At 49.7% G+C, this 25987-nt stretch overlaps 2 protein-coding genes across 3 annotated transcripts; both read left to right on the top strand.

The window, feature by feature from the left end:
- Positions 1–1132: 1132 nt before the first annotated feature.
- On the top strand, positions 1133–9804 carry TAT (tyrosine aminotransferase). Of its 2 annotated transcripts, XM_040614887.1 has the most exons (13): positions 1144–1243; positions 1586–1702; positions 2880–3122; positions 3295–3399; positions 4117–4184; positions 4516–4674; positions 4854–4992; positions 5528–5580; positions 5963–6115; positions 7026–7154; positions 7593–7676; positions 8327–8425; positions 9127–9804. In XM_040614887.1, exons 3-13 carry the CDS (start codon positions 2888–2890, stop codon positions 9268–9270), a joined length of 1368 nt encoding a protein of 455 aa, XP_040470821.1. In that variant the 5' UTR covers positions 1144–1243; positions 1586–1702; positions 2880–2887; the 3' UTR covers positions 9271–9804. The 2 variants fall into 2 exon arrangements, with proteins under 2 accessions (XP_040470820.1, XP_040470821.1); XM_040614886.1 differs by lacking the exon at positions 1586–1702 and having other exon boundaries at positions 1133–1243.
- Positions 9805–15342: 5538 nt separating this feature from the next.
- On the top strand, positions 15343–25857 carry LOC121097806 (carbohydrate sulfotransferase 4-like). The gene is made up of 2 exons (XM_040615132.1): positions 15343–16226; positions 20040–25857. The coding sequence occupies exon 2, from the start codon at positions 20053–20055 to the stop codon at positions 21190–21192; it is 1140 nt and encodes a 379-aa protein (XP_040471066.1). The 5' UTR covers positions 15343–16226; positions 20040–20052; the 3' UTR covers positions 21193–25857.
- Positions 25858–25987: the final 130 nt, after the last annotated feature.

Genomic DNA, 25987 nt, shown 5'->3' with positions numbered 1-25987 from the left:
CCCATGTCCCTAGCCCCCACTGTGGCCCCAGCAGTGCCATTGCATCACTGTGGTCAACGGCAGGTCATGTCTTCCGAGCAGCATCACCCCAGCCCCAGTGCGGAGTGAAGGGGCCGTTGCTTGCACCCGGGGAGGCGCAGCCTCATTGCTGGCAGTGTAGTGAGCATGAGTTGAGCGCAGGTGGTCCTTCCTCCTCCCATGCAGGAGCAGGTGTAAACAGGCAAAAATCACTGTGACCACTGGCCTCTCGATAAAGGCATCAGCAAGTCTGTGCAAGATTAGCAGGCTCCCTCTTGTCCCTGAGCAACTCTTTGGTCTCTGGCCATTTGCTGTCAAGGCAGTAAGGGAAAACTTGGAGCAGCCCTTAGAACCTAGGGAGCGTGTGGATGCCTCTCTTATTTCTCCCAGGCCTGCAAGAGTCAAGGGACAGGAAAGCACAGATTTCACATTGCTTAACAAAAAGAGGTCTTCTGGGAATGGTGTCACCTGTGCTTTGCAGTACCATCAGAGAGGGAAGAATGGCATCATTTCTGTTAGCTGCTAAAACCATGAGTTTGCTTGGGCCCTGCAGCAATCAAAAAAAAAAAGGGGGGGAGGGGAGGGGAGAACAAAACGAACAAACCCTTGGTAACGAGCTTTCTTTAACCCTTCAGGTCCTGGTGCCTCCAAGACACCAGCCAGGGAAGTGCCTGCCTCCCTTCAGGCTGTGGAGGTAGATGTCTCCTAATTGTAGCAATGCCACAAACTGTCCTTTCACAGCTGGTGCATTGGGAGCCCAGAGCTTTTTGAGTTCAGGAGAGACTGATGCTTTCCACAGGCTTTGGGGTCTGTCAATTCACTCTTGACACATTACAAGGTGCTAGGGCTGGAATACCCGGACCCTGTGCAGATTGGCCCCCGCAGCCTTTCAGGGCTAAGTGAGTAGGTGCCAAAGGACAGCAGCCCAGGAAGCCCGGCTGTGTCCCCCTGCAGCCTGCCCCCAGAAAGAGTTAATGTGCGAGCATGTTCCAGGTGTTTGGAGGGAACACAGTTGCAATGGAGAGGAGAGGGCGTTTTTTTGGGTGGGGAGGGCAGCCCTCTCTGTGAGCCAATGGCTAAACGATTCAGTCCCAACGCCCAGTTTTGAGGCTTATTTCATGGGCAAGAATTTGCAGGAATTTCTTCTCAAGGGGATTTGTCCTGGATGAAAAGTAGGGACTGGACCCCCAAGCTTGTTGGTGGCTCCCTCTCTGTGCTGTAGAAGGTAAAGTGCTATGCTTTGGTTCCTTGCTTCTTACCAGGGGGAGAAGTGGGGAGATCTTCCCTGGCTGCCTACATCAAAGGCATCTGTTGTGCTCGTGTCTGCAGCTCCCCTTTGCTTGAGAACCAAGTTGTAGGGTGGTGCAAAGGCTCTGCTGGGATGGGCTCTGGGCTGTGCATTTGGGACTCAGTCCTGCTGTTGAACTGAGATATATGGCTCATTTCCCTGTTCAGTTTTTATGCAGCACAGCTGCACATTTCTTCAGCTGCCTTTCTTTTGGTAGAAAGGAGACCCAGAAGGTATCATCAGCAGAGAAACTTAAGTCTTGCTTTGTGACCCTATTAGATCTGCCTCAGTTACTATAAAAAGGCTAATGAGGCACTGCTGGTGGAGTAACTGCAGCAGCATGGGACATCTCAAGGTGCAGACTTCATTAAAGCAGTGAGAAGTTGCCTGAACCAGGTAATGCTACAACCCTCCACCTCACTTTTTGCAGCAAGGAAGGAATAGCTGCATTGTGAGTATCTGCAAGCGTGGGGCTAAGTAACTACCATCAGGAAAGGGCCATTGAATTGCCTTTCAATGGAGCAGAGAACCAGGGCAGTACAAAGAGCGTAAGCAGGATTACATCCTTGTGTAATCCTTGTGGCAGGATTTCAGGGTAGTGTGCCAGTATCAGCAGGAGTGGGCTTGGTGGCTCACAAGGTCTCTGCTTGCCCTGTGTCCTGTCCCTAACCTTCTGCAGATGAAAGCCCTCAGTCAGCAGCAGTTTGTAAGGGAGACTTTTGCTGGCTGGGTCTGGCTTGTGCTCTGGGTGTACGTTCTGGGGTGCATGCACTCTGAAGCATAGAAGGCTGCTGTTCCTCTGCTGTGCCTTGCTTGTCACTGAGCCTTGGGCAGGACTACAGGCTCTCTTCTTGGGGCAACGCCACCTCCTTGTTTCCCTCTTGGTGGTACCAGGCTTGTTCCCCTTTCTGAGCAATGCCTTTTGATTTAGGGTCTCTGGGCTGTTGCTCCCTGTTGCTCTGCTGACAGAGGCAAGTGTCTGTAACCTATACCTTGCCACTGCCCAGTGCATCTTGATAACATTAGACTGGAACTACCTTTTTGGCATCTGAGATTTGATATAAATAGTGCTGCATTTCCATCTGCAGACTGAAGGGACATTCTGGATGTGAACACACACAGTGGGCTGATCCTTGTGGTTGCAGCTTGATGTGTGCAAGTTGATAGGTGGGGGAAAGAGGGAGGTGACCTGGCCCTTCTGTTGATGGAACATTGAATCAGCAGTCAAGCAGTGACTACAACATGCTGCTAAATCCTGGCTGCTGGCTTTAGGGGGACCTGCTCCTCCTCAGCACGGCAAGTCCATACTAGGCAATGGTGCAGCTAGCACAGACAGGTGCCTTTATCTTTCCCACTGCACTGTGCTCTCACTCACATGTGGAGTTTCACTCCATCCTGGCTGCGAATACAGCCCTACTTGCTGCTGCTGACTGAGTTGTCCATAGGCAGTAGGTAAGGTCCAAAGGTTTCAGAAGTTTTACTTTTGGAGAGTCATGGGCTGTGTCCTCAAATGGTCAGATCACTTGTTTGGCATGTGTTAACTAAGCCCAAGAAATCCACTTCCCACTGACAGCTCTCAAGATGGACTCGTACCTGATCCAAGTGAGTGGCCATGGAGATCATGCCCCCATGCTGGATGTTCATCTCAAGACCAATGGGAACAGCGTATCATCAGGGAAGGTGAAGGGCAGGAAGCCAAGATGGGCTGTCAGAGCTTCTGAAATGTCAAAGAAGACTTTCAATCCTGTCCGAGCCATCGTAGACAGCATGAAGGTGGAGCCCAACCCAAGGAAAGCTATGATTTCCTTGTCCTTAGGTGAGCATAATGCTGAAGCCTCCAGGCAGTGGGGTCAACTGTGTGGCTGGCAGTTTGACGGGCTCTGAAGCACAAAGCTTGTGCAAACACCTGGGGATAGGCCAGACAGCCACACAGCTCTGTGCCTGTCACAGATCACTGAGAACTTTACTGGTTTTCAATCTTTGAAAAGGAGACCCAACGGTCTTTGGAAACCTTCCCACAAATGATGAGGTCACACAGGCTGTGAAGGAAGTTTTGGACTTGGGACATTACAACGGTTATGCTCCATCTGTTGGTAAGTTGACAAAGCTCTTCCTGTGAGAGTAGGATGAAAGCAGGTACAAGCCCCTGCCCTGCAGCAGGTGTATGGAGCCCACAGACTTCTTCCCAGCAGCGCCCTGCAGCTGCCCTTGCCTACAGTCCCTGAACACACAAGCATGGTTATCCCCAGAAGCACCTGAAAGCCCTTACCCGTGTGGTCTGTTTGAGGCCCAGAGCCTCCCACAGAAGCCGTTTGCTCCCACCACCATTTGAGCAGGCAGGGCTTTGGGCACCCAGAAGGGCTCAGGACCGTGTCTCCCAGGTGTGGGCTGCAGCCCAGTTCCATTCTGATCCGCCTTGACCAGGACTCCCCTTGGGCTCCCCGCACTCGCAGACAGGTGAGCCTGGCTCGCCGTTAGCGCAGAGCATGGAGCACGCACGGAGCACGGACTCGGTGGTGTCAGAGTGGCTCCTGGGCTGCCCGGCACCCTGCTCCTGCCAGGCCTGTGTCCCTGTGTCCGGGACGTGCTGGTGCCGGCGCCCGCCTCCCTGCCCAGGGCCTGTCCCTGCCTCTGGCCCTGCCCCGGGGCTGCACCGTGCTGGGCCCGAGGCAGAACAGTCTCTGCCATCTAGGGACCGTGTCACTAACACACGGGCTGCCCCCAGCCGGGCGGCAGCTGTAAGCCTTGTGCTGGCAAGGAAAAGGAAAGGGTCTGCAACAACCTCCGCTGTCTGGCTCCTCTTTCCCCAGGCTACCAGTCCTGCCGGGAGGCAGTGGCCGCGTACTACCGCTGCCCCGAGGCACCGCTGGAGGCCCAGGTGCGTGTGCCCCATGGAGAGCTGCTGCCCAGGTTGTGGGCATGGGGCCCTGCCCTGGCTCTCGCCCTCCCCGTGCAGCTGCAGGGCTGAAGGCTAGCCCCTGGCTGTGCCGCTGCGGCCATCCCCTGCCCCCGGCCCTTCTCCAGCTGCCCTGGGAGGAGGCTGAGCTCTCTGCCTGTGGGGGGATTCCTGCTTTCTGTCAGGCTCTGGGCTTGGCTTTTTGGCTGAGAAGCTGTCACCTGGCAGAGCCCGAGCACTCTGTTACTCCTACGTGTCTGGGGCACTTTGGAGTGGCCATGCTTTTCAACTTACTCTTACGTGCTCTTTGCAGGATGTCATCCTGACGAGCGGCTGCAGCCAGGCCATAGAGCTTGCCTTGGCGGTGCTGGCCAACCCCGGCCAGAACATCCTGGTGCCACGGCCTGGCTTCTCCCTCTACAAGACCCTGGCATTGTCTATGGGGATTGAGGTCAAACTCTACAACCTCTTGGTAAGTGGTGGCAGGCCTGGAGGAGGCAGCCCTGACATTCTGCTTTCCAGAGATACCCTGGCTCTGTCTAGGAAGTGGTTGAAGCTGAGATGAGCAGCCCTGGGCACCCTGTCACACCTCACCCCGTGTGGCAAGTTCAGTTCCTCAGCCGTTACTTCCCCTTCTCTTTACTTCACTAGCCAGAGAAGGCCTGGGAAATTGATTTGAAACACTTGGAGTCTCTGGTAGATGAGAAGACAGCTTGCCTCATCGTGAACAACCCGTCGAACCCCTGTGGCTCTGTGTTCAGCAAGAGCCACCTCCAGAAGATCCTGGCAGGTGAGCCTGCCTGCGTGTGTCTGGGGCAGGGTTGCAGCCTAGTGCCTGTGCACATTGCCCGTGCCTGGATTGCTGCAGCACCATGGCCTAGGGCTTTGCTTCTCTCCTCATGACTGACTCCAGCTCAGGAAGCAGGGCTTGCTCAGTGTGCAGGTTTTGCCTTAGTTGGGCAAGAACATGCAGTGCGTGTGTCTTACTCTTCCTCGAAAGCTCTGTGTGGCTTGGACTGCTCGTTTCTCCACTCTAGCTCTGCACAGGGAGAGTGTTCACAGGGAGCCATATGCTTCCGAGACCTGGCCTGTCAGTGGGAGGGCTGTGCTGCCTGTTCCCACAGGTGAGAGCAGAACTGGGCTCAGCCAGGGCAGGGATCTCCAGTGCTTGGGCTCTCCAAATGAATAATCTGTAGGAGGAAGATGGGGACCCTTTGCCTCAGGACAGATCATCCCTCAAAGCCCTGTCAGGCCCTGCAACAAAAGTCAAGTCTGCTCCTGTGGAGAGTGCAGGGTGGCCAGGCTGAACGCCCTCTCTCCCACAGTGGCATCGAGACAGTGCGTGCCCATCCTTGCTGACGAGATCTATGGAGACATGGTGAGTGTCACTTGCAGTCCTTTGCACCCCCATGCTGCCTATCCTTTGTGATGCACTTGCCCTTTGGCCATGGCAGCCAGGTCCCCAGAGGTGAGTGATAACTGCACTCTCCTGTACTGTGCCTGGGTCCATGTCCGGAGCTCCCAATTCTCTGGTGTGCCATCCCTCGGGGTACCTCTCATGTCCAGCTGCTTTCTTCTCCCCATACGGCTCACTTTCATCTGAGATGAACAACTTACCTTGTTCATATCTTGAAGCTGGGAGCTTTCACCACCAATTTCCCATCACTTCCCTGCCTCCCTTTTTGTTGTAACCTCACGCACGCCCCCACAGCTCTCACACCAAGAGGCAGGGACAGCCCTAACACAGGTTCCTGTCACAGGTGTTTGCTGACTGCAAGTACGAACCCATTGCAACTCTCAGCACCAATGTGCCAATCTTGTCCTGTGGTGGCTTGGCAAAGCGGTGGCTAGTCCCTGGCTGGCGGATGGGCTGGATCCTAATTCATGACAGGAGAGATATCTTTGGTAATGAGGTGAGAATTACTGAATGTTGCTGCCACAGCAACAGACCTGCAGTGTCTTCAGTGTGTGGATCACCAGAGCTTTAACTGATACGGGCATGTACTACTCTTTTGCTCTCACATGGGTGTCACCCAATTCCTTACAGGTTTTTCTGCACCTCTAGGCTTTTTATGTCCTTTCCTTACTCCATCTGCTCCCGTACATGACCTTCTACCCATGTCTATGCTGTAACACGCTCCTTGTCTCTGCTGCTTCTTCATATATGCCTTGCTCTTTTTGTGTGCTTCTAATTCCTTCTCAAATAGCTCCAGTGTGCACTGAAGGTATTGTGTGGCTTATCCAGCACGTGAAGTCCGTGTGTGGTCTCTATATGCTCTTACACATTTTCCTCTTAAAAGTAAGAATGAAGCACCTTGCAGTGCTGCTGGTGCTTTATCTGGCTATCTGTTCAGCTGTGTTAAAAGAACAACCATCTACTGCAGTGACCTTTCCACCTAGAGAGCTTTCTGCAGAGGAAGAGGGAGAAGAGAGGACCAACTGAGTGAGTAGAAGAGCTATGGTTGCTTGTCCCTGTCTGGCTTTAAAAGTGTGGATTGTGGCCCCAAACCTAAGGGAAATGCAAAGTGATATTTGGAACAGCTCTGGCTTTATTTGTATTAGCTGTATTCCAGCCTGGTTTGAGTCAGATTGGGAAGCTCCAAAGGTCATCTCTGTTGGCATTACAGTCTGCAACAGAAGAACAGAGAATGACACTGTAAATAGTCTGCAAATACCTGGCATGTAGTCAAGCAAATATTCTTTAGTACGCTCTGTGCTCACTGAAGAGAGGGGTGTGAATAGCTGTAGAGAGTAGGCCTTGGAGCATCCCTTTCCATCAGGGAAGCACAGTCTGAGCTGCAAATATCACCACGTTTTTTTCAGATCAGGGATGGCCTTCTAAGACTGAGCCAAAGGATCCTAGGACCCTGTACAATTGTCCAAGGAGCACTGGAACGTATCTTGCACCAAACACCTCCTGAGTTCTACCACAACACCCTCAGCATCCTCAAGGTAAACAGGCCGTAATAGGTCAGCACAGTTTGTTCATGGATTGTTTGGAGAGAGCTGTATCTCTCTAGCTCATCATCCCTCTCCAACCTGCCTCGAGGTGTGGTTCTGTCTGTGACTAGAAGAGCCCAACAAATCCAGTTCCAGCAGGAAACTTCATAACTGCAGCAGAAATACTGGCTGTGATAAGTTTCAGACAGCTCAGCCCTGCAGCTGGAGCTGGTGACCCAGAGGACGGATGTTTGGCTCTGACTTGCCAAGCTTAGTTCAGTTGCACCTGCTGTACTCAAGGCCATGATCACCCCTACTATTTGCATTTCCTGTCCCTTTATTTGCAGTGGCCAAACCTGTTTATAGTCCCAGTCCAGAGCTTGGGTTCCATTCGCTGAGCTGCTTCTTGGAATTCCTCCTGTTTCGAAATTTCTCTTTTCTGCTTTTCAGTCCAATGCTGACCTTTGTTACGCTGCCTTATCAGCTATCCCTGGCCTCCGGCCTGTCCGGCCCGCTGGAGCCATGTACCTTATGGTAAGCGTTTCCAGATCATGAACATTCACACAAAGTCTTGTTGCCAGTGCTTGTCAATGGTTTCAGATTGGTGCTTGGCACCAGGTGTCTGTTACCATGCATTTTCACACTGCCCTGTGTGGGTGATGCATCCCTTTGTCACTTTAAAAGGACAGAGTATGTTGTTCACTTCTCACATAGTAGAGGCTGGTACATTTCACCCACTTGCTCCCACACAGAGTCGCAGAATAATTTGGGTTGGAAGGGACCTTAAAGATCATCTCGTTCCAACGCCCCTGGCACAGGCAGGGATACCTGCCACTAGACCAGTTTGCTCCAAGCCCTGTCCAGCCTGGCCTTGAACGCTTCCTGGTATGGGGCATCCATAATCTCTCTCGGCGACCTGTGCCAGTGTTGCCAGTTTGTTTACTAAAGGTGTCCTTAACTGAAATTCTAGCTTTATGTAGTTAATGAATACTTCTTAAAGAAGCCCTAGTTTTCATTTATATGTTTCTGTTTGTGTCTTACATTCCAATCAGCTCAAATCACGAGCAAAAATGGAGGGCAGACAGCTGCATTTGACAGGGGAGTTGTTGGGCCACGTGGGTAAGCAGAGACACTGCAGGTAGTTTTGGTGCCCTTGGTTGCCATGTTACATCCCTCTGCTGCAGGTTGAGATTGAGATGGAGCATTTCCCTGAGTTTGAAAATGATGTGGAGTTCACAGAGCGACTCATCTCGGAGCAGTCTGTATTCTGCTTGCCAGCCACGGTGAGGCTAACACTTGAGACCCCCAGGGAACTGTGGGGCCAAAGTAAGGGGCAAGAAGCAACAGCGGTTCACAGCCCTGAGCTCTGGGGACAGGTTGGGAGTTGTGTGTGCAGTGCCCATTGTCTGTAATGGTGTGTTTGTGCTGGCTGTGAGATCCAAGTGCTGTGTGTAGGGATGGGAAATGGCAGTCTCTGGCTCACCAACAGCCCTCAGACAGGCTGCCAGGATCTTCCCAGCTCCAGGCTTGCTCTGTATTTCTCAAGTTGGCAGAGCTGTATCTCCGAAGCCTATGTACCCCCACACCTCTTTGCTGAAGCTGCTCCCCCAGAGGCCCGGGACTGCTCTCTCCTAAGTTCCTTTCCTCATCCTGTTTCCAGCCCCCGCCTCTGTAGGCGCAGGGGGGGACTACAGGCTGAGGATATCTGTGCCCTCCCCTTCCCTAGCTCCTTCCAGCCCATTCCCTGGGTCCTGCATAGGCCATACAGAGTCCTTTGGCCTGTCACCCTCCCAACACCACGACTACACAGATGGAGATGGGAGATTTGCTTGGAGCAGCAAAAGTCTAAGGGAGCAAGAGCCCAGCCCTGCTATCCTACACTGACCGTTTTCACTTGCTGACACAGCACATGGCTCCAAGGCAGGTCTCTGAAACTCCAGCGCTATCCCAGGTAATCTGCCAGCTTTGTCCTTTCTCATTTCAGTGCTTTGAGTACCCAAACTTCTTCCGTGTGGTGATTACTGTGCCTGAGGAGATGATGTTGGAGGCCTGCAGTCGCATTCAGGAGTTCTGTGAGATGCACTACCAGGGTGCTGAGGGGGCCCAGGATCTGGAGTGTGACAAGTAGCTACAGCTGGCCTCCTGCCTCTGCCAGGCTAGACCTTGTGTGAGGCAGCAGCTGGGCAGGCAGGGCTGCTTCCAGCCAGCCCCACATCCCTCCTGCCTGCAAGCAGCTGCTGTCCTGCTGATTCTTTTTGTGCTCCACAAACCCCTCAGCACTATGGGAAGAAGCAGTCAATTCTCTGTCCTCCTCCACTGCACCTTGCACACTCTCTGGCATCCAGTGCCCGTGGTGTCCACATACTCTGCATTTGCACCCTGTGTTGGTCTGTGCCGCCTGCAAACCCGTGGCAGGCAGGAGCACATGGCTGCTCCTGTGCCATTGCCCGGGCCCACATGGCTGGTAGCTCCTGTGCTGGCTGCACACCCCCTCAGGGACCAGAGATCACCGCTGTCTCAGAGGATGAAAGAAAAGTACCCACCTCTCACTTACCTTGTTACCTTAGGAGGCCAGAGCTCTTTATACCAAGCCCTTTGAGTGACAAAGGGGAGTAAGTTATTGTGACTTTTTTTTTTTATTAATAAACATTCTGACATGCCAGTCTCCGCACTGTGCTTCTGTTATGCCACATCTGGCTTGGTGGCTGTGCAGATCCCCCTTGCCGAGCCTGTGGTGCTGCAGTGCTCTAGGCCTGCCTCTGCCACGCTGCTGGCTGTCTGGGGGGCACGGGGGGAGCACCTCAGGCCCTCAAAGGCACCCACCAGGCACTGAGGGCAGGAGGGGCCCTGCAAGCCTGGCACAGGTTGTACCCTGAAGCTCCTGCCCTGCTGATGCCAGAGGCTCACTGTGGCAGCCTGACCCTCCTCACAGAACAGCCCTGGCTGCACCTGCCTGCTGGCCCTCCCAGCCCCTTTCCCTGCAGCCCCCTGGCAGAGCAGCAGGTGCTGGCCCCACTGTTGCAGGGTGGTGCTGCCCCCGGCGTAGGAGCCAGCCAAGCCGGTGGCTGGTGCCCAAGACAAGGCTTGGGCAGCCAGCTGGTGAAGAAGCAGGTGGCACCCATGAAATGCTTGTACTGTGCAGGGTGTTTGTGGTGTGCCAGCAGGGCCAGGGTTACTGATTGCTGAATAGCTCAGCTCCATAAAGTAATAAGGAACTGGTGGCCTGGTGTCTGTTTATTCTGTGGGAACAGGAGTGCCTGTGCAGTCAGGACACGGTAACATCCATTGGACCATCTGTTCTGGGGAGCTGCTCAGGGAGCTTCTTTCTGAGGCTGACAGAGGGGTGATTTACAGAGTACCTTACACCGTTGCCTACAACTCTGTTCGCCTCCTGCAGAATCAGAGTCTGCAGGCCAACCCTGCCTCCCCAGTGATGGGAAAAATGAGCTAGCTCTAGGTCATACACTGCCAGGTTCTGCAGACACCTCACTGCCTCCCTGTCCTCTGTCCAGGACAAAGGCTGGGTACTCCATTAGAGGGGAGGTTGTAAGAGAAAGACAGCAGGGCATGGAGAGGTCATCACTTCATTTTGTGCAGGCACGCTCAGGAAACAAAACTTTAATTTGCTTTGATATTCTAGGCTTCACTGTTGCTTTTTTTTTTTTTTTTGCCTCCCTTCCCACAGTGAAAGTGGAAAAAAAATAGTTTCTTCATCTGAAGAATATTTTTAAACTACTTCTAAGCAAAACCTCAGGTTTTGTTTCCGTACATGTAAAGGTTTTAATGTGGAAATCCAGTTGCCCACTTTATCTATAATGTGCTTTGCAAATCTGTAGTTTCTAGCTATTACCTTCATGTGCCGTTGGTTTTACTGATCTCTCTGCTCCCATGTATTTCATAGAGAGTTTGCTGAATGACAATAGAAAAGTTCCTTGCTTGTAAGGGTAACTTAGCTCTTTTGTAAAAGAGCTAGTTACAGAGATACTGCAACTGCAAAGGGGAAGGGACTGGGGTGGGAAGTCATCCACCATCCTTACTCTTGCCTACTGCAACTTTGGGTCCTCCTGCGCCAATTCAGACAAATCTATTCATCTCAAACTGCTTTTAAGTCAAAATACAACTTTAAAACTCACCACAAACACAAGGGAAAGGCCATAGCAACATGACTGCAGGCGCACACCAGCCTGCCCTTTGAGAGATGTCTCATATAGGACATCGTATCAGACACTTGTCTCATCTTCCCTTGTTCTGGAAGCCACATGGGGCAAGAGCTGCTCTAGCTCAGGAGGAACTTGCTCTGACTGGAATTTAGCATAGACATTGCACCTTTGCTCCTATGCATTCTGATGCTTGCGTAACTGCTGCATTTCCTTTCCATCTTCTATGAATGATGATGTCTGAAGCAACCAGAACGACTATACAGCATCTCTGCCAAACAAGCTCTTTCTGAAAGCCAGAGTTCTGCTCTGTTGCCTTCATCCCTATGAAAGTGATGGGTAATTGACATACGGACTTCTTTCTTTTTTTTTTTTTTTTTGAAGATCACTGTCAAGTTTCTTTTATGCAAGGAGCAGGGTTTTCCCAGTGCATTTCAAAACACAAAAATGCAGCCGTACTCAAAATCCAGTGATCAGTATGGGAGGTCATGCATGGCCCTTGTGTGAGCAGCCACACATTGTAGCTTTCTGTCACACTCCGTCTTGCAGAGCCATGAACTTCCATCTTTCCCCTACAGCTTTAATGGTGCCAACTAGAAAATGCCTAAACTCCCTCTGCTTTGAAAGGCAGGTCCCTTTCTGTGGCAAGCAGTCACCAGTGCACAGTCACTGCATTGACTCTTAGGGCAGCTCCCTGGCCTTTGGGGTGCAGGAAACGTGAGCAACCCCATCACACACCTCTTTCAGGTGTATTGTGACACTGGGAAGTAACTGATCCCTCTAAATAAATATTAACAAACACAGGAGAGAGAATTGTCTCCTAAATCTGCCTCTCTGCAAGGAAGGCAAGAAGTGGCAGTGTATCAGCCCTTGTGTTTGGGACTCTAAATGTTTTTCTAAGGTCAAAGTTGTGACCTGAGCCAGACAGGATGCTGCAAGATAGCAAAATTTCCTTCAGATTTTAGAAGACAATGCCCCTCTCATCTCTGACTGGAAACCTGTCAGTGAATAAACATTGCTGAAGGAGGGTGCTCCCAAGGGCAGGGCTCATGAGGCGGCTGAGTTGATGTAGTGAAGAGGCGAGAAGGATGCAGAATGTACGAAGGCCTTCATCAGTCGAAGTCCCCTGGTGTGTTGCACAGGGTTGTGATCTATCTTGCATGTGACAGATGGCTCCAGGGTTAATATTTCTCCTCTTGCAGTTAGTGGACAGAGACAGATTTACACAGCAGGATTCCCATGAGCTGCTTTAGATATCAACCTAGTGTAAGCTGTGCTCTACAGAGCAGATGCTCTAAGGTGTTCTAAGAGCAGGTGCTAAAATCCAGTATAGCTTAAAGACTGTGAATAGGGAGAAATTACTCATTGTCTCTCTTGACAAAAAAAAAAGTTGGTATTACCAAATACAATTTTTATATGCCAGGTTCAGAACAGAGGAAGTAGTTCTCACAACATGCAGCCAAACCTATTCTCATTGCCAGGGAATCCTGTTGATGCTAAAAGTATCTGTGAGTTCAAAACTCAATTGGGCAAGTGAATAGAAAAAAATCTAGGTGTCGTGACATGCAAAGACAAGCTTGGTCTCAACTGATTTTAGACAGTTTCAGTGCAGATGCCTGCTCACAAACATCACCCCCTACTCTTGTCACAGCCAACAGAAACAGTAACTTCTGGGACATCACTTACTAGCTTGTTTTGGATACCTACATTCAGAGAGGTGAATCATGTACTCCAGAGCCCGCCGCAGGCCAGGACATCATCTAGGGAGGAAACATTCCTCTTGTTCTTTTCCCTAGCTGTAGGGGAATGAAGACAGTGGGTTGATTGACATTGATGATATGTAGCTGTAGCCTTGCTTTGATGATGTGCCGCTGTGATCCTACAGCAAAGTGGTTAAATAGCTCTGAGGGGTGTCGGAGAAAAAGGTGGATGAAGCAGAGACAAGGAGGAGTGTGGTCTGGCCTCTGGAGGATGCAGAAACAGCATGGACAGTAGAATTTGACCAACGGTAAAGCTTTTTGCTGCTTGCTATTTTGTTTGTGTTGCATTATTTCCTGACTGCTGTAACTCAAATTTTAACACCTAGGCATCTGGTCTGGATGATGGCAGAAGACAGGGCGTGGGGTTGGTCAAACCTTTCAGCTGAGCCTGTTTCTCTCATCAGACTATCAGACACGTGCCCTTAGGGAGGGAGTCCTCTTCAGTGTCAGCACTGAGGTGTTGCCTCTACTCCATACCTTTGACATTACTCCTCAGCCTACTCCTGTTGCTGTTGCACTGGGTTGGGTGTACTCTGTGTATGTGTGCTGGGGAGCACAATGCACGCTCCTTGCTTTTTCAGGTATAAAAAATGGAATGTCTGCCAGCATGGGCAGTTCACAGGGCTCACTGGTTGCCACGTCCCCAGAAAACACCTTTAATCATGGAAGGAGGGTAGAAAGAAGAAATGTGATCAGCTGTCATGTGAAGTGGAAGCAAGGTGTACAAGGCCAGGTGATATGGGGCTGACTGCCACATGAATCATAGTCACAGAACGGTTTGGGTCGGAAGGGACCTCAAAGACCATCTAGTTCAACCCCCCGCCAGGGGCAGGGACACCTGCCATAGCCCAGGCTGCCCCCAGCCCCGTCCAGCCTGGCCTGGGACACTGCCAGGGATGGGGCACCCACAGCTGCTCCGGGCAGCCTGGGCCAGCGCCTCGGCAGCCCCATAGTGAAGAATTTCTTCCTCATGCCCAATCCAAATCTCCCCTCTTTCAGTTTAAAACCATTCCCCCTTGTCCTGTCACTGCTACTGCCTTTGCACCGAGCCCCTCTCCAGCTTTCTTGCTGGCCCCTTTAGGTACTGAGAGCTGCTCTAAGGTCTCCCCAGAGCCTTCTCTTGCCAAGGCTAAACAACCCCAACTCTCTCAGCCTGTCTTCATGGGAGAGATCCTCCAGCCCTCAGATCATCTTTGTGGCCTTCTCTGGGCTTGCTCCAACAGCTCCATGCCCTTCTTATGCTGGGGGCCCCAGAGCTGGATGCAGCACTGCAGGGGGTGTCCTCACCAGAGCAGAGGAGGAGAATCTCCTCTCTCAATCTGCTGGCCAAGCTGCTCTGGATGCAGCCCAGGAGATGGTTGGCTTTCCGGCTGCAAGCGCACATTGCCAGGTCACGTAGAGCTTCTTGTCAACCAACACCCTCAAGTTCTCCTTCTGAGGGCTGCTCTCAGTCTATTCTCTGCCCAGCCTGTGTTTGTGCTTGGGACACATGTGTTTCTGCTTTGGTTTATAAAGTTTGAATCAAGAATACAGGGAGAATGATGACCTTTGTTCAGGAGCCAGAGGACTTCTCCTTCACTTTCCACAATGTGCAGGTCTCAGGAAATGCGGTGTGCCAGAGCAGTCGGCACTCCCAAGCCTCATCTCCAAAGGAGGGTACATCTTCCTCCTCTCATGCCACAGAAGCTGCCTTCTGGAAAGCTCAGCCGAGCAGTTAGAACTTGGGATCTGTGCAACTGTAAAAATCTGCTCAGCCCTGTCACCAGAGGCCTGTACGGCCGCATTCAGTGCTGTCATGCAGCCTGAATATGGGTGCCAAAGGACCAGCATGTCTTGGGCAAACATAATTTGATACACCTCTGTCCATGCAAGTGTTGGTCAGGGAGGAATAAGGCTCCAAGAAGACCCACTGAAGTGGTGTGACCTTTACAAATCAGCTTTGTAACACTTAATGACATACAGGTAAACCCTTCTGACAAATTGTGTCAGTGCAAGGCATAGCAATATGCAGCTGAAATCTCAGTTGTGCAGAACATTGCGTGATTCTTTCTGTAGGGCCGTGCCTGGACCACTGCCAGCTTCTCGCCTTGTTTCCCAGCCCAGGGTTACCAGGGCTTGACCATCTGTGTTTGCAATGCAGTAAGTGAAAAGGAGCATGACCTGCGCCGTTCAGATTGTCCCTCCTGCTGGAAGCGCCAGCCTTGCCCAGATTTTTTTGCTTCTGCTGTCTCCTATACTCCATTTGCCTTCCGAGCAGCTCAGTGGGATCCTTGGCAACAGGGGGCACCATCAAGAGGAGATCTACACCTCTCCAGAGACCGTGTGACAGAAGCAATGAGACCTGGAATGGCCCAAAGCCATTGTCTCTGCATGGTTGCAGAATACCACGTTTCTCTTGAGCCCAGCACTGCTTTGCTACCTTGCCTGGCGCAGCTTTGCTGCAGCTCCAGCGCCCTTGTGAATCATTAACAGGCCAAGTCCAGCTGCTTCTCTCACGGCTGCTCCTTTCACGCAATTTTCTTTCCCAGCCCCAAAATGTTTAATTCGAGCAAGGCACAGACAAAAAAAGAGAGTCAAAAAGACTTTACGTGAATCTGCCAGCACGGTGAGTAGCCAGAACAATGTGCCCTGTCTCTGCACACCTGGTGGGTAAGCTGGTCCTCCTTGTGAGAAAGGTTCCTGTTTGTCCTTTGCCCTGACACTCCACAGACATGCCTGTTCCTTCTTTCATGGAGAACAGTTTCTCTGGGGCTTGTGGTGGGACTCAATATAAGAGCACCTCTCAGTCTCCATCGTGAATTTCCTGGCCCTTCTCCTTCACTAGCAGCATTGGATCGTTCATGCCCCACAAGAAGCCACCCTTCCCATGCTTTGTGCTTCGTGCAGGGTGGAGTTTTTTACTTTAAGGCTGGTCAGAGTAGGCGGGCACTATAGTCAGTCTTAGAGCTGTGACATACAGACATGAAGGGGATAGGAGGGAGCAGGCACAGGTGTAGGTAAGAGCATACAGGTGTGTATGAGAGCCTGGCATGAAGGTAGACTGCTAGTATGTGAACGTGCAGCTATTCGGGTGGCTGCCTGGAGGAGCGTGTGCCACAGCAGTGTGGGTGTGTTAGGACAACTTTGCTTGAACCAGGTCTTGTAGCGCTTCAAGAGGACTTGTTAAGGTGAGATTTTCAACCATTTCTTGATGTCTGGTGTGGATGATGTGGTGCTCAGAAGTGTATTCACTGCTCATGCTCAGCAGCCTGAACTGGGAGATAGTTTTTGTGAAACACTGTAAACATATGAATGCCAGTAAATTGCTATATGATTCCTCCTACAGACAGAAGCTGTTGGCCTGTCTTAGAGGGTAGTTCCTGCTTCTCCAAGCTTTCTTCTCAGTGCCCTTTCCCAGTGTTCCCCACCAGTGACAGTCATGCCATCTGTTCCCCTCTGAATGGGCAGATGCTACTTTTAATTCTGAGAGGCTGATTAGGCCAAATTGAGGAAGGGTTTCATAAAACTATGAGCAATCATTAGTGCCATCTCAAAGACCAGTGTCTGGGGCTTCCTTGACACTAGACCCTCTTTGCTACGCTACTACCAGTACAGCAGTGAGGGATCTGTACAGGTCTGGAGAGCTTCCCTGGACTTGCAGAGCACTCAGCCACAGTCTGCATAACACAAGGTATTTTGGGCTATACTGTTATGCAGCCCCTGCATGCACAGGCTCCACAAACCCGTGCTCTGGGGACATGCTGCCCATGCTCAGAGTGTGTCTGGTGGCTATGTCTCCCTGGGACTGCTTGCTGCTTTCTGTAATGCTCTTTCTTTGCCAGGCTCAAGCTTTTCCAAGACCCCTGTGTGCTTCTGGAAAAGCTTAAAAGCCTGTTTGGCTTTTTAGAGACTCTGGTTGCTCGGGCAGGCAGATATGAATTCTTTGTGTCCTCGTACCTGTGCTGTGGGAAACCCTAATGTGTTGAGACTGGGTTGTCGTACCTTTCAGTAGTTTTTGTTTTTCACCCTTAGTGCCTTGAGATTCTTCTTGTTTTTTCTGCTCTCAGCCAAACCCTGGCTCGTCTCTCTGCTGGGTGACAACATGCCTTTTTTGTTCTGCAGCTGAGATTGTCTCTATTATTCTGGGCCGATCTTTACTCTGCAGTTCTGTGAGGGCTTCATATTTCATTTCTGCAGTATGAAATGAACAGAATCACTTGTGACTCTAGATGTTTGCCATAGGGAAAACATGACTAAGCTTAAGACTTTAGTTTAGAAACATCCCAACTGCCATAATCAAGAGATAGTGGTGAAAACTAAGGTTATGTAATTAGTATTTCTTTCATATTAGGAAATGTCTGATAGAACCTCTACTGCTCTTTGCTTCTCCTCTATTCCACTTCACCAGGCACATGCAACTTATTTCAGTCATTCTCCCCTCAATGATCATCACAACCTCTTGTGCAAGACTGAGGAAGCTGTTGAGGCTGTGGCCTCACATGAGGACATGCTACCAAGAGCAGTCACAGGCATGGTCTGCATATGCTGTGAAATATCTGAAACATCCAGCTCTCCCACCCTGGTGTGACTCTATATAAAAGCACGCCCTTGCTTCCCAAAAAGTCTGAATCCATTCTCTTTGACTGAGACTATTCACACATGGGTTTCCAGAGAAATAATGATTTCTGTGGTTTTAAATCTGCCTGGGTATCTTAATGCTAGTGTTAATGTCTGCTCACAGAGTTTTTTCTCAATTAAGAGCTTCTGGCTGTAGTCCAGGAACTCTGTCAGGAGTGTTTGAATAATTATATTAATAGTGCCAGATGGAAGTGATATCATCAGAGTTCATTCAGGGGCCAGCACTTCTGGTGAACACTGCTGTATTCATTTACAAGAAGGAAGCTGATACATGAGTTATTTTTGTAAGTCTTTGTCTGCAGCTCTTCCTACACTGGGAAATTATAATCGCTGCCTGATAAACCCTAAACTCAAAATGAATGCTCAGTGAGTAGATTAGATGAACAGGCCGATATATGCATATATGCTGAGGGAAAAGATGACCTAACCAGTTAGCCGTAGTGACTGTGCTTGGAAATCCTGACAGCAGCGTTACAGGAACAGAAATCATGGAAGGAGGTACCTCCATGCAAATTAGTCTGAAAGCTGTGCTGCAGAGGGAAATTGAGGCAGGGCATGAGGAGGAGGTTAGGGAAACTTTGACCATCGACCCAGAAGATAACGTGGTATGCACACAGTGGGGAAGCAGTGTCTGCACTGTGGCCAGCTGGGGCATGCTCCGTGCTGCAGCTGCTTCAGTAGGGAGGCAGCTGCTCTGCACGGGCATGGCTGTCTGAATTGGTGCAGTCATGGGCTGCACAAAGGCAGTGTACAAAGCCGTGAGGAGCTGGGCTCCAGTGCTGCTCTGTCCAAGAGGGCTTCCAGCTTGCCCTGCAGCCCTCAAGGCCCTGCTCCCTCTATCCTGCCTGGCTGCAGAAGCACCTGGAAGGACTGACCATGACTGAGAACCAGCAAGGGTTCACCTTGGGAGGTGTAAAGTGGTTTCACTGGCCAGAGAAGCCTGTCACCTTTGCAGCACAGCCGAACTGCCGGCCCGGGACATGGTGGCAGGGGTGCACAGCACCCTATGTGGACGTCAGTGGCACCCATCGGCGGGCAGCCAGGGCTGCGGGCACCCGCCTGTATTCACAGCACAGTCAGGCACGGCTAGCAGGGGGGAGAAGGGCACACAAGAGAGGAGCAGTTGGCAGAGCATGGTTTAATATACTCTTTTAAAAATGAGGTGAATCTTTCCTGCCCCAGATCCCATCCCTGATGGTATACTCCCTGCGCACGCCTGTGCCAGCCAGTGCTCAGGCTCTGAATTGTCCCCAGCAGCAAAATGGACATTTTCCAACAATTAAATCATCCTGAACAGGCAGGATAGATGTTCCGTGAAAGAAACAGATCTGGGCGGCTCTTTGAGTTGGACTAACATGTTCTATTGTACTTCTCATAAAGACCTACAAGATGAGCGGGGCTGGAGGGAGGGGTAGCAGGAGACAGTCTTTATAAAGGAGTTAGGCTAAGAAAGGGGTTAGTTGTAGGTAAGCCTGCCTACACAAAGATGGATGAGATAAACCCTTGTGGACCTTTCTAGCAAAATTGCCTATGACGCTCTGATTGTGGAGAAGATCTTGTTGTGCTTGGATTTATTACAGTGCCAAATGCCTTCCCTTGGTATGTGAGTTTTTGCCTGTGATGACAATAAATGTATCCTGAAATTCCAAAAATAATATAAGCAAAAGAAGTTGAAGCCTCCACTGTATTTTTAAAGCATTCTGGCATAAAAATAGTTGTAAAAGGTCATCAGAGCAGGAGTCTAAAAGTAACTGTGCGGAACTGTTGAATTCTCCACAAAAACTGCTTGTTCCATCTTTCCTCCATAAAAATTGCTGAGGTCATGACTGTAGGGATTGTGTAAACTAAGTACATGTTTCGTAGAATCACAGAATGGTTTGGGCTGGAAGGGACCTTAAAGACCATCTAGCCCCAACCCCCCGCCAGGGGCAGGGGCACCTGCCATAGCCCAGGCTGCCCCCAGCCCCGTCCAGCCTGGCCTGGGACACCGCCAGGGATGGGGCACCCACAGCTGCTCCGGGCAGCCTGTGCCAGCTCCTCACCACACCATTTGTGTATACTGACATTTTGATAAACTGAACTAACTCTTAAACTTTGATAAAAGAGCAGACAAGCTTTCCAGTGATCTTCTAGGACTGCATTAGAATGGGTTACCAACAAACAGTGTTTTTGTTACAGAAAATGTTCAGCCCTGCAGTGTTATGTCCATTCCAAAGATACCTTGTGCACTGGTTGTCACAGTGTCAGCAGTGTGTGGCAGCTTTCCAGAACCCTGAGCCTGCAGAGGGATTGGCAGGAGCCTGATGCACCACATCCTGCTTTCCTCATGATCCTGTAATGCTGAACTTCCTCTGTCTCTGCAGGTCCCTTGCAACCATGATGAATTCTAGAAGGGTGCAGGTTCTCCTGATTCTGGCAGTTTTGGCCTTCCTCCTGATCCACTTGTACTTCCTACCCTGCAGCAACAATGCCCCCATGGAGGAAAAACCTTCTCCAGTCCACGTCCTCATTCTCTCCTCCTGGCGGTCAGGATCTTCCTTTACTGGACAAATCTTCAGCCAGCATCCCAGCGTCTTCTACCTGATGGAGCCCGCGTGGCACGTGTGGGTTACGATGCACCAGAACAGTGCCAAGGTCTTGCACATGGCAGTGCGGGACCTGGTCAGGTCGGTCTTTCTGTGCGACATGTCTGTGTTTGATGCTTACATGTCTAGCCAGAAGAAAAAGTCTGATTTATTTCAGTGGGAAACAAGCCGAGCCTTGTGCTCCCCCCCTGCCTGTGACTCGTTCAGTCGCAGTGACATAATCACTGCCGGCAACTGCCGAACCATCTGTGGCAAGTACCCGTTCAGCAAGGTGGAGGAAGCCTGTAAAACTTACAGCCATGTTGTTATCAAGGAGGTTCGGTTCTTTGACCTGAAGGTCCTCTACCCGCTTCTCACTGATCCGTCCCTGAACCTCAAAATCATTCACTTGGTCCGTGATCCTCGGGCTGTGTTCAAGTCCCGAGAGAACACAGTGGCAGACTTGAAACTTGACAGTAACATTGTTGTGGGGTCCCAGAGGACAAAGGGAGAGATGGGGCCCTACAACACAATGCAAGCAATCTGCAAAAGCCACGTCGAGATTTACAAGGCAGGCAGGCACGCCATTCCCAGCTTCCTGAAAGATCGCTACCTGCTGGTTCGCTATGAAGACATTGTCAGAGACCCGCTAGCAAGGGCTGCCGAGATGTACAGGTTTGCAGAGCTCCATTTCACACCAGCACTTCAGAAGTGGGTGCACAACATCACTCACGGGAAGGGGCAAGGAGCACAGGCCTTTGATATTGGGTCCAGAGATGCGCTGAGAGTATCACAGGCCTGGAGGGAGACCCTTCCCTTCCAGAAAATAGAAAAAGTGCAAAATGTGTGCAAGGATGCGATGGAGTTGCTAGGCTACCGGCTCATTCGGTCCGAAGAAGAGCAAAAAAATATGTTGCTGGATCTCTTGTTTGCCCACAACTCCTCTGAGTAACCAATTCTGAAGGCAGAAAAACTGTTCTCTGCACCTGCTCTCTGAAGGCTGCAGAGTGGAGAACTCTTTACTAGAGAGAGAGAGGACAGAGGTGCATGCGTGGGGGTGCTATGCAAGGACAAATAACACAGGAACCCCAGCTGCACCACCGAGTGCTTTCTCAGCAGCACACTCACCCTGCCAGGCCCCTGCAGGCTCAGCCACAAGGGAGGCTGAAGTAATGCAAGTCTGTTTTCCAAATTAAGTCCGTGGATTATGTGAAAGAGGAAGAAGTTGTAGACTGGAGCAAACAATGCCAAAGGAGGGGGAGCAGAGAGCAGAGCTCAAGCCCCTCACAGGCCACAGCTAAATATTAGTTGAAACCACATGGAGCAATTGCACTGCAAAGGAGGAGGAGATAGATATAAGTGGAAGTGGAATAAAGATAACATTATTTGTCTTGCTGGATGTTACTAGGATACTTAATGCCAGAAGAGATACAAGGATGACTAGACATTGGTTTCTGGAAAGATCCTTTGTTCAGAATGGTTGAGTTTTCAAGCCTAGCTTTTCTTTTGCTCCATTCCAGTGCCTGGGCATCCAGCTTTGGTGGCAATGTTGGTGAAATGTTTGTGTTCACTTACTATATAATGGGAAAATGGAATAAACCAGCTATAATTGAAAATAAGAATTCCTGGGTTTGTATATGGGGATTCACTTATTTTTCAGCTGAAATAATTTTGTCTTCTAGCTTTGAAAACCAAGAATACTTCTTCCCTGGGAGTTCTCACAGTCCGCATGTGTGACTGAGAAGAATTTATGCTAAGGTTGGGATTGTAAAGACAAGGTAAGGACACAGGTTCCCTGAGTATAGATACTGGAACAGGGAAGAAGGTTTTTGGGAGTGGACTGAAGAAGTTGAGAGGAGACCAGGAAGTTACTCTGTTGAATTATTTGGTGAGAGCATTTCCTGTCTTAGAGCACAACAAAATTATGTTTAATAGACTATGCCATCCTCCACCATCACCACTACAGATGCCATTCTCCCACCTCCAATGGGAATATGTAGCTCAAACCTGAACAACAGAATTACTTTTACCGGTTCTTAAGTGTTCCACAAGACAGAGAAAAGCTTGTTACCAGACATGGGGAGTGAAATGCCTACAAATACCTCCTTCTAAACATCCTCTTTCGTGTGTAAATCGCAGAGTCCCTTTAACATTTGTCTATTTAACAGTGCATTCAGAGATTGCCCCAGAGCTGGGATCAGAAGCATTAACGAGGGATGAGGCTCAATTCTGAGGGTGTGCATCCTCGGGAGAAGGCGGTCAAGGCAAGGCTGGACACTGGAGGTGATCTGAGGAGGCTCCAGGCAGGATCAGGGTGTTCAGGGCCAGGGGAAGCTGTGTTCCCCTTCCCTCCCCACCAGCACCCCTGGCCCCTGGGCCACTGCTCCTCTTCCCTGCCTGCAGCCCCTTGCCCCAGGGCCCTGTTCACTTTGCCAGTCAGCCACCCTCCCCTTGCTAGTGAAGCCCTGGCAAGGAGCGCTCATCTTAAACCTGCCAGAAGGGCATTTGGTGCCCGCTAGAGAAAAAAGTGACAGTGTCTACCTGGAGGACTAGACCTCATTTGCATGTTATTCAAGAGTTGCAAGACCTTCTTAAAAAGAGAAACACCAACTGCTGCATTTTAAAACTGGGGATATAGTGACTGTGTTCACATTTGAAGATGTACAGGCAAGAAACATGTACAGTGTCTGGCCTCTACCTGCTGTGTGTATTTGAAGGGTGGCTGAGAAGGGTTCACCTTAACTGCACAGCCATCTCTAGTGGCTGGAAGGAGGCTCTTCTGACAAAATCACAGCAGCTGGGCTGGTTGGGCAGTTTTGTACCAGAGAATTAACAAGGGCTTTGTTATGTGGGGATCCTGCTGGGGAAAGTAACCTTCCAGACACTGAGCAGTTATGTTGGTTGGCAAGAGAAAGTAGCTGCTAGCTAAAGCATGGACCTGTGGAATGAACCAAAGAGCCACCCCCAGTTAACAGTCAGCTCTGAGACCACAAAGAGAAGCAGCCTAGAGAAGTGGGAGAGCTCCTCAGCCCAGAACAGCTGTGTAGACACCTTCACTGGGGTAGGCATCAGCACTCCAGATCCTGTGTGTCCCTTTAGGGTAAGAGATTATCCTGCAGCAGTTAGGACAAGAGTTGTAGGATGAACTGTGCAATAGTGAGCAGTGAGCAGCAGAGGTTAGTTGCCCAGCAAGGCAGCTCTAGAAGCAGAACTGGCCAGCAGTGGGAAAGATGGTATGGGCAGGAGGAAGGAGCCTTCCTTTCAATTTTTGTTATGCTCAGTATTATTATTGTTAATTATTTAGGTTTCACAGGCCGGTGTTTTGTTGCAGCATTTCTATTATCCATGAAATTATATTTCTTCAAGTGCCCACGTGTACACTTGTGCCTTGTAAGGGGTGGCCCATAGCTTGTTACCCAGTTTGCAGGGTTTTCCTGGTTTCTGGGTGCAGGACTAGACGAATGTCCGTGTTTCTGAAGGAGCCCTTTGAAACTGAGTCCAGACATCTCTTACCACTGAACAGGGCTTAGCATGTTGAATTATTCAGATGTTCTGCGAAGTCTGTACACCATTTCTCCTATAGCTGCTAGCAATTTCCTTCAGCATGAAGTCAGTCTCTATCCAAATTTCACTTTCAGTCATGGTTTTCTTTTGGACGAAGCAATTGGCGCTGATCACCAAAACTAAAAACATCTAAAAGCAGCTGTGGGTGATTACAGGATGTTTCCTTCTCAGGGGCATGGTTTCTCCCTGGAGACCACTAAGACAGGGCTCCTTTAAGTATGAATCCTATTTTTTAAAACAAAGCTGTTACTCTTAGTGGTTGCAAAGACTCCAGGTGCTATTCCCATAATCTTTCCAGAGTCTGAATTTCCATTTAATCATTTGTAAAACTGAAATAACAGTGACTCCATTCAGAAGAGGCAGATCTCAGTCTTGTATTGTGTAAGTAAGTGTTTGAAGTAGATTCATAGAGGAGACATCAGAAACTGTATCCAGCATTTAGGCTGTAGTGACATTTACAGACCACCTGCTACCATAGCACTGTGGATATCTATATTCCTAGAGCTAAAACCCTAATCCCTGCAAAGGGTGGGATGTTGTATAGTATGGAAATCATAGTCTTACTACTAGGGAACCTGTTGCATGGCAAAATTCACGCTGAGCAGCCAGTGCTCCATGCTAGCAGGCACCGGCATCATGATAGTACCCCCACTGAAAGAATGTTAATCTTCCTTTACATAGTGTTTATGCAAATTTAGGGCAGGCTGGCATAGAGAAGCAGGACTTGTACTGCACCAGAGCAGCACACAGCCACCATGTTTCTTTTCAAGTCCCCTTAAAATGGACCTTAACTCAACATGCTCCACTAAAAGCATGGCATCTCAGAAGTCTGCTCTTAATGAAGTCACAGTACAGAGCTTCCTACTTCAAGCACCAAGAAACCTGTTTCTGAGCAAAAGTAGACTCTTTTCAGTGCATAACTATTTATATCTCTACACTAACCACTTTCAGCTTCAGTGGCATCATTTTTATTATGGATACTTGTTTTCAGTGGACTCAGCCAATTCCTTGTATCAAATATTTAGCTGGACAAAAACCTTCAGTGTTTCCAGTCAGCCAGTAAACAAATGACATTAAGAATAACATCTGATGTATTTTCCTATTGTACTCTTTCAAAAATCACTTTAACTTCTGCTTCCTAAGCTTAGTCAGAGGAAAAATCAGGATTGCTGATTTCAGTATATCTTTACTACACTCCTTTAGCCATGTTTCCTCAATACCGTTGGCAAGACTTTCTTCTGGAAGCACCAAAGCCACACAGTGTGGTCACATGAATATTTAAAGTTGCCTTCATGCAAGCAAAGATGACTTAAAATACTTTTTGGAGTAGGAAAAGAAACAACAAAAAAATACCCAGACTTTCAAGATGGTGAGCATGACATTTAAAACTATGGCTACTTCCTTTCACACATGTATAAAACTGAAGATAGTGGAAGTCTGTTTAGAAACAAATGTCACCTTTGCATTGTGCAAGTTCAGAAAAGTAAACTGCTTTTATACCACTGAAGTGTAAGATGGAGAGGTCACCAACTCTTTGGTATTCCTGTCTGTTGCTCTTCAACCTGGTGCATGCAATTGGTTCTTCACTGGTAACTTAGTTATGAAAGGCCAGAATTCGTAATTTTTGATGAATGCTGGCCAACTCTAGAAGGAAGCAAATGGGAAACACCCAAATTCCAGATAATAGTTTGCAGACCCAGTATTTCTGCCTCTGGAATTGTCTTTAACTCAAGGTTTTGGCATCCACGTTGCCACTCACCCTTCCAGGTTTACAATATTGCTGCTCCAGGCAATAACACAAAGAAACTTGGAGCTACAAAAAGAGCATTCCTGACAGTGCAGGGACCCAATATGAACATGGAAAGGCAAACCGTCTCTGGCATACTGGAAGGAAGGTAAGATAAAGCAGAGAAAACAAGGACTTTTTACCGTGGGAGAAGGCAGAACCATACAATATAGTGACATCTCCAGGTCCTGTCAATGGGAAGCTGGACTGAAGAGACCTATACCCATGTGCCTGCACAAGCAAGAGTGCATCTGTGGATAAACAACGGCTTTCAGGCGTTCAGAACAGACACAAGGCGGCAACCTTTAGTGAGCTGTGCTCTTTTGTGTCTTCGTTCCTGCGCATACCGAGTGCTCCAAGTGCATATGGAAAGGTTCTCAGTGTCAGACAACAGCGT

This window comes from Falco naumanni, chromosome 15, assembly GCF_017639655.2.
Source record: "Falco naumanni isolate bFalNau1 chromosome 15, bFalNau1.pat, whole genome shotgun sequence".
In the NCBI taxonomy this organism is placed as follows: domain Eukaryota; kingdom Metazoa; phylum Chordata; class Aves; order Falconiformes; family Falconidae; genus Falco; species Falco naumanni.
Note: the sequence above shows the minus strand (reverse complement) of the source record. Positions and strands in the feature narration are given on the sequence as shown.

Bases quoted from the DNA above. Each gene is read 5' to 3' on its own strand.
- TAT (XM_040614886.1), top strand. From the start codon at position 2,888: ATGGACTCGTACCTGATCCAAGTGAGTGGCCATGGAGATCATGCCCCC. The intron at 5,581-5,962 runs GTGAGTGTCACT...TTCCTGTCACAG, and splicing joins ACGAGATCTATGGAGACATG to GTGTTTGCTGACTGCAAGTA. The intron at 7,155-7,592 runs GTAAACAGGCCG...TCTGCTTTTCAG, and splicing joins ACACCCTCAGCATCCTCAAG to TCCAATGCTGACCTTTGTTA.
- LOC121097806 (XM_040615132.1), top strand. From the start codon at position 20,053: ATGATGAATTCTAGAAGGGTGCAGGTTCTCCTGATTCTGGCAGTTTTG.